Here is a 10146-nt window from a genome sequence, read left to right as displayed (position 1 = left end):
TTTTTTTTTGGGTGGGGGTTAGGAAAGATTATGGGGACAGGGAACAATAAAGTTAGCTCCCTGCTTGAAGTGCTCCTTATTTCCTGAGCATACTCTTCTTCTTCTACTGCTTTTGGCCTATAGTTGGCATCCATGTTTGGTTTTCCAGGTGTGATGTGGACTCACATAACAATCGTCCATGAAGATATTTGTTCACAGTTGTTTCCAGCATAACTGGTGATAAAGCCATGCTGTCTATGGTGTTTGATGGAGCCACAAATGACAAGCCTTGGTATAGGAAGCAGGCCTGGTGCAGGATCTCTAGTTCCAGAAGAAGAGGTACATCCTTGATGGTATGAGTCATATATTGATAGAACTTTTTTTTTGCCTCCTGGGCATGCTCTTCTTCCTCTACTGCTATTGGCCTATAGTTGCCATCCACGTTTTATTTTCCAGGCGTGATGTGGACTCACATAACAACTATCCATGAAGATATTTGCCCACAGTTGTTTCCAGCATAACTGGTGATAAAGCCATGCTGTCTATGGTGTTTGATGGAGCCACAAATGAAAAGCCTTGGTGTAGGACGCAGGCCTGGTGCAGGATCTCTAGTTCCAGAAGAAGAGGTAAATCCTTGATGGTATGAGTCGTACGTATATTGATAGAACTTTTTTTTTTTTGGCTCCTGGGCATGCTCTTCTTCCTCTACTGCTATTGGCCTATCGTTGGCATCCATGTTTTATTTTCCAGGCGTGATGTGGACTCACATAACAACTGTCCATGAAGATATGTGTCCACAGTTGTTGCCAGCATAACTGGTGATAAAGCCATGCTGTCTATGGTGTTTGATGGAGCCACAAATGAAAAGCCTTGGTATAGGATGCAGGCCTGGTGCAGAGGTTTTAGTACCAGAAGAAGAGGCGCATTATTGATGGTATTCTGTGAATATTAATAATTAGAATGAATTTAGTGTAATAAATAACATTTATATTTTATACTGTATATTTAATAATTGAAAACATTGCATATGATAATTTTGATAGATTATATCCCAGTTGGAAAAAGTCAAAACAAAATAAATGGTGCAAATTATACTTTTTCCTTTGCTCCTTTCTTATTATTTTTTTAATACTGACTTTAAGCTTAAAAAGTTCCTCCAATGACCGTGAGAGACATGTCCTCTACCAGAAATTTAACACGGATACAGCCTGGAGAGCAGATTGTCTGGTTACCTATAGATGTGTCCTCCCTTACTTTTCCTTTAATTGCATTGTGTTATACAATTTGTTATGATACCAATTCAATACAATCTCGCGCCATCAGTAAAAAAACGGGGTTTTTTTACATGGGAGTCTACGGACAACAGATGGCTAACAGATGACTCTGATAGCTACCATCTGTCAGCCATCCACAGCTCATGGCTTACTATGTTAAAAAAGTATACGTTTAACATATATGTTTTGTTACTGGATGGTGTCATATATGTTTTTTTAACATGGGAGTCTATGGGCTCAAATGGTTGATGGATGGTATCGTTCTGAGGCATCTTTCAGAGGTATATACGTTTGTTTAACATCTTGGGTTATGTCGGATTTAGAGGGAAAGTCAGGGAGGACACATCTGTCAGTAACTATATGTCGTCAGAAGCCTTTCCTGCAAAGCCCCTTGGTGTATAATCTTGCTAAACAACTTTAATCATGAAGAACATAGATACTTACATTTGATAACGGAAGGAGCAGATCGCTTCCGTTTGATAGAACATCCACTATTGAGTCTCTGCATTGGTTTTTGATGGTTTATTCCAGATGCTGTTCTTTTGGCTGCACTGCAGTTCTCTCTGAATGTCTGTGAGTATGGAGTGTGATGACTGGTAGATGGCATGTCCTCATTTTCGGTGGTGTTCATTAAGAGCAGTCTGCCCCCACAGAAACGGCAATGTGCTCTCTCGTCTTTAAGACTTGTGAAACGTCCCACTCTATGGAGACAGAAAGTGGTTAGCAGACAGGAATTGGTCAGGAATACCAGACATTATAAGATGGACATGGATTTATACTTATATTATATGGCCATTTCATAAAAGATTGCTTGATAACCGAATGGAAGATGCCTCAATGTGTTTGAGTGAAGACAGTATATACCTATAGATTTACTTTCCTCTGTATATTCTAACATAAAAATAAATATCTAAATATGGAGGCCAAAAACACCAGACCCTACTGTCATGGATGCCAAAACCATGTCATTGCTTCATAAATATGGCATTTATGTCAATTCCATTTCTTAATGCAATTACTCCCAAAAATTGGCATTTATTGATAAATTACCTAAGTCTGCTATAGTGTAGAAAAAAAGTATAATGACAGCTCTGCTGCATCTGTAGTAAATGGCCAAAGATACATAATACCAAAAGTATCAGTCTGAAGTCATTCTATAATTTGTGAGTCTTTATAGGTACATGAAAATGAAATATCAACTTACCGGTTAAGACACCATTCGCACACGTAGTTGAATTTATAATTGATGTCATAGGTGTGGTATATGTTCACCGGTGGTAGCTCAGGGTGGACACGGGTGACACTTTGAGCATAGGACTTCCACAATTTGCCATGTCCATCTTTTTGCACTCCATTGATGAGCCAGCAGGCAGCATGACACATTTCGTGTACTAATGCATCTCTAACGCGATCTAAAGATAAAAAAAATAATATAATTTCAATAGGTATTAAAAGATTTTCTATCAAATATTGACATTCGAAAGCAGTCGTCATTTTTTTTTTTTTACATATTATGAAACTTACCTGCAGAGTCACAGACTTTTTCAGAGATCTCAATCTTGGAATATTGATTTACATCCCCCTGTACATTACAACACCGAGCAGATGTCGCAGTCAGTCTTTTACTCCAGGTTATTTGTAATTTATCAGGAAGCTAAAGGAGCAGTTGGAAAAATAAAAAACATTAAGATCTATCAAGCACAGAGCTAAATGCAGTCACATCTCCGAGCTGCTTAAATGTCTCGGTTGTGACTTACTTCCCATCTGAGTTTTTTACAACCTTCTGAAACCAAAGCTAATACGTGGTGACTGTGTGATGAGCAGATTTTACCTATAATGATATCTAAAAATCACTTGAAAGACATTTTTCTTCCAAAATCAAGACAATATAGTTAAATCTCATAAATCTTCGTCCATGCATGGTAGGCCTCTTGCACAGATAACAGGGATTTTTAAACAGAAGTAGCTACATCTCTGGCCAAACTAATAGAGGCTTCTGGAGATTTGTGGAAATGGTCAGAGATTTACAGTAGTGTGTCCTATAGCACTTTCTCTTGGAAATCATTGGAGAATCGACTCATAGCTTTTGTAGACAATAATACGTCATAAGATAAATTTAAGTGGAATACACCTTTAAGTTGGCTATAGTTAATGTGGAAAATGCAAAACAAAATACATTGGTTACAGCCATGATGGAGCTTCTATGCCCTCTATTTGTATTGGGAACTCCAGATTTCTTCCATATGCTAAAGAAAAGGTCGGATTTGTCCATCGGAGTATCAGTAGATCCTCCGGTAGGCCTAGACACAAGGGATAACTCTTCTCTACCTCTAAGAAATATCATGAAGAGAGTTCACAATGAGAAAACGTACGTCTGCATGTGTAACCCAGAGATTGACAATACGATACCTGGTTGTTAAACACGGTCTGGTTGTATAGCTTGTACAGTCGTGTTACCAGCTCCTGTTTGGTCGCCTGGAACTGAGTCATGTAAGGGGATGTGGATGATGTTATGTCCTCGATAAAACAGTTATGGATGTTACATTTAGGTCTCCTGAAAGAAATAAAAGATCATATATCGAACTTTGATCACCTAATAGAGGGACAATATGAGTAACTGTTGTATCTGCCATAGGGGTATGACATATAGCAGCCATAGATTCTGACAGGGGGAAGCTTGGCAACAAAGTACACCTCCCCTACGGAAACATGAATCTGCATATAACTCACCTTTCCTCTGAAGTGGGGTCCTCAAGATATTCAACAGGGTCTTTATCTGTATAGAAATATGCAGCAGTGAAAAACTTTTCCAAAATGTAAGATAGAATCAACATTGGAAGGTTTATATTAACCCCTTAAAGGCCATGTATACCTTTGAACCCCAATTTATTTGTTTTAGGTGATTTAAAAATGTACTTTAATTAAAAAAAATGTTTACGATCAAACTTCTATGTATCCTCTATACATAAAAGCTGTATCTTTTGTCAAAGCCGCGGCCGTCTTGTCATCTGAACTGACGGCTCGGCTGAAAGCTGGTCCTGTGTGTCTCTGATGCAGGATCCAGCAATCTAAGTTTAGTTGTCATGTCCACCCTCCCTCTGCCTAACCAACTAGATGCCGGGATCAAAGTTATCTCAGTCACAGTCAGGTACCCACGGAGATCGCATGGACACAGATACTATGCGTGCACACAATGGCGTACATGTATGTCGTTCTGCGGCAACTACACCCTGCAGGTGACATATATTTACATCATTCTGTGTTAAATGGCTAAAGAGGCATTTTAATTAAACGTAACAAATGAGAAAACGTACATAAATAATAATGTCTACAGGTAGGGTAGTAGCTACTTACAGGGGCTCTTGATCAATAAAAGGTTATCTGCCACTAGGAAGGACCTCTGTAAAGCTGTAATATAGACAAGCTTGCAGGGGCACTTGCACCCTACCCCCTGATATGCTGATCTTGGTGTGAAATCCAGCATGTGTTCATTGTAAACAGTACATACTAGCGGCAGTAAGCACTAGCAAGACTATGTCTAGATGTATTCCCATCCTGGCTCCAGATCATCACTTTATTAGACTATTTTAGCTCTTCTCTATTCTGGCACGTTGAAGAGGCCATGATTGTAGGGGATGTGTCTCAGTGACTGACTCCATTTTAAGTTTTAAGCAAGAATATGAATAAACATGGCTAGTATAAGAAACTAATAAGAGAATAGGATTCCCAGCAGATAGACCCTTTGGCTTTCACTACACATCACTGGGAAGGACCTCTGTAAAGCTGTAATATAGACAAGCTTGCAGGGGCACTTGCACCCTACCCCCTGATATGCTGATCTTGGTGTGAAATGTAGCATGTGTTTAATGTAAATGGCGCATACTAGCGTCAGAAGTGCTAGCAAGACTATGTGTAGGTGTATCACCATCCGGTAGGCTTTGTGGCATTCTACTTTTGCATTTTGGCCCATGATCATCACTTTTTTGGGTCATTTTAGCTCTTCTCTATTCTGGCACCTTGAAGAGGCCATGATTGTAGGGGATGTGTCTCAGTGACTGACTCCATTTTAAGTTTTAAGCAAGAATATGAATAAACATGGCTGCATTTAGTATAAGAAACTAATAAGAGAATAGGATTCCCAGCAGATAGACCTTTGGCTTTCACTACACATCAAAATATATTTTACAAGTCTGGTTACACTTTGATGTCATTGATGTTGTACTTAAATTGATGTCGTCCATAGAAAAGTTATTGGCACTGACCCGTGACAGCAGTTGTTGGTGTTATTATTACGCAGTCATCGTCATCGCTGTCACTGACCACTGGAGATTCCCACTGCTTAGAGGCATCAGTAGCTTCTGTATCAGAAGTCCTGAGTCCTGAGAATAACAGAGAAATGAACAATGTACTATGTCCAATAACATAAATCTAGATTGTATCTATAAAACACAGCAAATGACATCTTACTTTTGCGAATTGGTGTTTCCTCGCTTCTAAAATCATCATCATCATCATCAGAAATCACAATGACATTGTTGGATCTGTAGAAATAAATATAGACATATAATGAGTGGGGGAAATTCTAATATTAGGACCTCAAAACTCCTATTAACTGGATAAAATTGTCAATAGCAGTAGATCAGGGAATATAAAGTAATACAGAGCCCACAAACCACCAGGATCTTATATGAAGCCTGGATAATGGATGCTGGTGGTCCTCAATAGAAATGTCTCCTAATGGGACCTGAGTTCAGCATTGGAGAAGATGTGTTATTATCCTACCTGTAGATGTCATTGCTTGATGATGGTAGCGGTGTATTTATATCTGATAAAGAAAGGTAACATTTATATATTAGCTTTTCATCATGAATAATAGCACTTATTAAAAGAAAATAAACAGGGCTTAATGGCGTTGTCCGGGATCAAGTAAAACAGGCCAAGAGGGAAAATGGCGGAAAATAATAAAAAAAAGCCACTGGCCTCAGCGGTGGCTGCCGTGGTTACTTGTGTCGTCGTGATGACATGTAGCTCAGCAATCAAAGACTAGCGGGGACCAGCGGGGGATTCAAAAGGTAAGTAATGCTTCTTTTATTATTTGGTGCTATCCCTTGGCCTTCTTATTTTTAATTCCAGACAAACCCCTTTAACACACATCCCAGTCTACCAAGAAATCCTGGTCTTGGTCTCTAGATGATCACTGAGACATCTTATTCTAAATCTCATCCATTGTAAAAAGTGAAGTATCATATAATGAAAAGGAGATTTTCCAATATGTCCCTTTTAATGTGTTTTAGACTTCGCCCAACAAGTAGGCCACACTTCAAAGAGAATCTGTCACCAGCTATATGCTGCTCTATCTAAGGACAGTATAAAGTAGTGCCAGAGACCCTGATTCCAACTCTGTATTACTTACTTGTTAATGATCAGTAGTTTTTATAAAAAAATCACTTTTTCTCCTGCAGGCTGTATTCATGAGCGGCAGCTACTAGCCCCGCCCACCAGCTGCTGATTGACAGCTTTCTCCCATACTGTGCATAGGGAGAACTACCTGCCAATCAGCAGTGGGTAGGCGGGGCTAGGCCTCAGCTCATGAATATCGAGGACTACATAGCGCACCGTAAGTAATCCTCAATATTCATGAGCTGCAGTAATCACAATACTACCAAGTTTTACAGAGATCTGGGGTGGTGGGTATATATATACCTGTATAACCAGGCTGGGAAAGTTTGCTGATTTACTCTGTGAGTAATGCCTGTTATTCAGCTTTCCCAGAAAGATATTCAGTAATAAATGTGAAGTCCCGCTTTTGAGTTTAACAAGAAATATGACTAGATCCCGGTCCAGGGGCCCAGACTGCAGAATAGTGATCGTGAAGACTGAATAGTGGGATTTATAACTGGATATTTTGATTCTTGTAGAGTGACATATCAGTGTACAGAGACTGTAGTGAATAGGAGCGCAGTACCTGGTTGGCGGGGTGTTAGCCCGGTATTGAAACCACCTTCCTGTTCTTGATTTGGAAGTCTTGGTTTCTTTCTGGGACGAGGCTAAAAAAAGAAAAGGAGCAATCCAATGTATGCACGACAAACAGCAGAGCAGCGTACATAATATACAGAACGATCACTAGAAATGAGTAACTAATAGTAACTAATAGCCACTAATACAGGATGTCACTTTTCATCTTCCCTCCCTGTACTAGAAGTATATGAGTAAGTTATGGCTGAGGGCACGGCATTACATCAGGTTAGGAATGATCATTTTTTATGTTTTTGGTAACCTTGTAACAGAGGTGTAACTTGAAGTACCTGAGTCTCAATGCAAAATCTGTAACTGGACCCCCCACCTATCATGTGCCATTTATACTACAGGTGTCTTCTTATGTGGCAGGGGTTCTTCTGTGACTATGACAGTAACTTCACGCCACTTATAGATACACCCCTGCCCTATAAAATAATATGTATTGGTGGCCTAGCATGCAGGGCTTAAATATATTTTGGGAAGTTGTAAGGCAAGCTATGGTGGCGCTGAAGGGGAACTAAACACTTGCTGCTGGGTTCCTCCATAAATTATAGCTGATCGCTGAAAGTCCCAGCAGAAGAACCCCCTGTACATAGCTTATCTGTAGGGGATCCAGACATAGCACTCACTGTAGTTCCCAACTAGTTATAGCTCCCCCGACAATAGAATAGTACCACTTATCTCCTACAATGTATTGATAAGAACCTGGTATCCAAGGTCTACTATTTTTATGGACTGTCCATGTATTCATAGATGGTTGGCAAGTGCATTTCATATACAAGCTAGCAGCAGAAAGACATGGGGCACTTGGCCCAGCACAAAATAGTGGCATTTTAGGGAAGTGGCGGCTCACCTGATGTAAATCCTCGTCACTACTAGCGTCCTCTGAATCGGACAGAACAATGATGCGTTCAAAACGCTTTTTTTTAGCCATTTTCACAATGACAGCAAATCACAATCCTCACTCTATAACGCCTTCAATCACCCTCAGTGGGATTATCTATAACGTGGCATTTAGAACTGTCTGTTATATTGTGACATCATCAACATGACATTGATATTGTGACTTCATTATAGGAACATCCCCAGATGTGTCATGTGACATTGATATTCTGATACTATTACATATATGTTATTATATGAATATATATATATATATATATATATATATATATATATATATATATATATATATATATATATATATACATATATATATATATATATATATATATAGTTATAAATCTCTATCTATCTATCTATCTATCTATCTATCTATCTGTCTATCTCATATCTATCTATCTCATATCTATCTATCTATCTCATATCTATCTATCTCTCTATCTATCTCATATCTATCTCATATCTATCTATCTATCTATCTATCTATCTATCTATCTATCTATCTATCTATCTATCTATCTATCTATCTATCTATCTATCTATCTATCTATCTATCTATCTATCTATCTATCTATCTATCTATCTATCTATCCATCTATCCATCTATCCATCCATCTATCCATCTATCCATCCATCCATCCATCCATCCACAGTCCACTTGTAGATGAACACAGCACTCCATACAGCTATATATTAGGCCATGTGCACGCTATCAGAGGATAAATCAGTTCTCCAATTGAAATGCAAAAAAACCATAGAACAGAATAACGGCACCAGGACTTCCAGATAGATGAAAAAAGGGTGGATTTATTCACCTCAAGTGAGCAGCGACGTTTCGGTTCGTCACAGAACCTTACTCAAGCTGTCAGCTGGAAGTCCTGGTGCCGTTATTCTGTTCTATGGTATATATATATATATATATATATATATATATATATATATATATATATATAGCCAAATAGGATCCAGCAGCACTGGTATTGTTTGGGTGAAAGCCAAGGGGTGCAGACCAAAATCGCAATACTGTACGGTACAAAAAATAGGCAGCACTCCGTTCATATAATGGGGAAAGAAGAGGGTACTTTATTGTCCCATAAGTAGAGCTCCTTCCTCTGGAGCCTTTCTTAAGCTTGAGAAAGGCTCCAGAGGAAGGAGCTGAAACGTTGCTACTTATGGGACAATAAAGTACCCTCTTCTTTCACCTTTATATGAAAGGAGTGCTGCCTATTTTTTGTAACGTATATATATATATATATATATATATATATATATATATATATATACCACATAGATTAATATAGTGGGATAGTGGAGCATACTTTTTTGCCACCAGTTTGTTGGGAGCAAAAATGGCGCAGGTTTTTTTTATAACTTGTACAGAAACAACAAAATTCAGTACAAGATATTCTGCTGCAACGTCTGATCAGTGCCGTTTTACTCCTTAGATGCCTCGGTCAATAGCGACCCCTGCATCTAAGTTCCATCTCTCAGCCTATAGGTAGCAGGAAGCTGATCAATTGCTATGGCCATCTTAGTATACCTATTAGGGGCCAAGGATGCAATAAAGAAGCATTGCAGTGTATTATTATAAAGCAATCGGGAGATCAGGAGAAGAGAGCCGCCTCAGTATCTTCCGGGGACTAAAGTCTGGCTGTCCTCACGGAACATTTGCTTGAAGGTACCCTCATACAATTTTGCTCCCAGGTTCCTTGATCCTTTCGAGATTCTGCAACAGATAAACCCTGTCTCCTATAAGCTGCGGCTGCCTCCTACCCTCAGAATCCCTAACTCCTTCCATGTGTCCCTCCTGAAGCCAGTGGTCCTGAACCGCTACAGCAAGACTTCTAGTTCCACAGTTGCTCCCAGCAGTTCTTCTGATATATTCGAGGTGAGGGAGATCCTGGACTGCAAGAGGGTAGGAGGAAGGACTTTCTATTTAGTGGACTGGAGAGGGTTTGGTCCTGAGGAGAGG

At 39.3% G+C, this 10146-nt stretch overlaps 1 protein-coding gene across 1 annotated transcript; it reads right to left on the bottom strand.

Annotated features, from left to right (window-relative positions):
• LOC142761367 (germ cell nuclear acidic protein-like) lies at positions 1 to 8245 on the bottom strand. Its single transcript, XM_075864553.1, has 11 exons — positions 8125 to 8245; positions 7219 to 7300; positions 6036 to 6078; positions 5721 to 5794; positions 5516 to 5632; positions 3984 to 4029; positions 3663 to 3807; positions 2778 to 2907; positions 2458 to 2665; positions 1698 to 1954; positions 1 to 918 (listed from the first exon to the last, which is right to left on the bottom strand). Coding segments are annotated over exons 1-11 (1185 nt in total). The 5' UTR covers positions 8206 to 8245; the 3' UTR covers positions 1 to 916.
• Positions 8246 to 10146: the final 1901 nt, after the last annotated feature.

The sequence above is a fragment of the Rhinoderma darwinii genome, chromosome 4 (genome assembly GCF_050947455.1).
Source record: "Rhinoderma darwinii isolate aRhiDar2 chromosome 4, aRhiDar2.hap1, whole genome shotgun sequence".
In the NCBI taxonomy this organism is placed as follows: Eukaryota; Metazoa; Chordata; class Amphibia; order Anura; family Rhinodermatidae; genus Rhinoderma; species Rhinoderma darwinii.
This window is presented reverse-complemented; position numbering and strand designations above follow the sequence as displayed.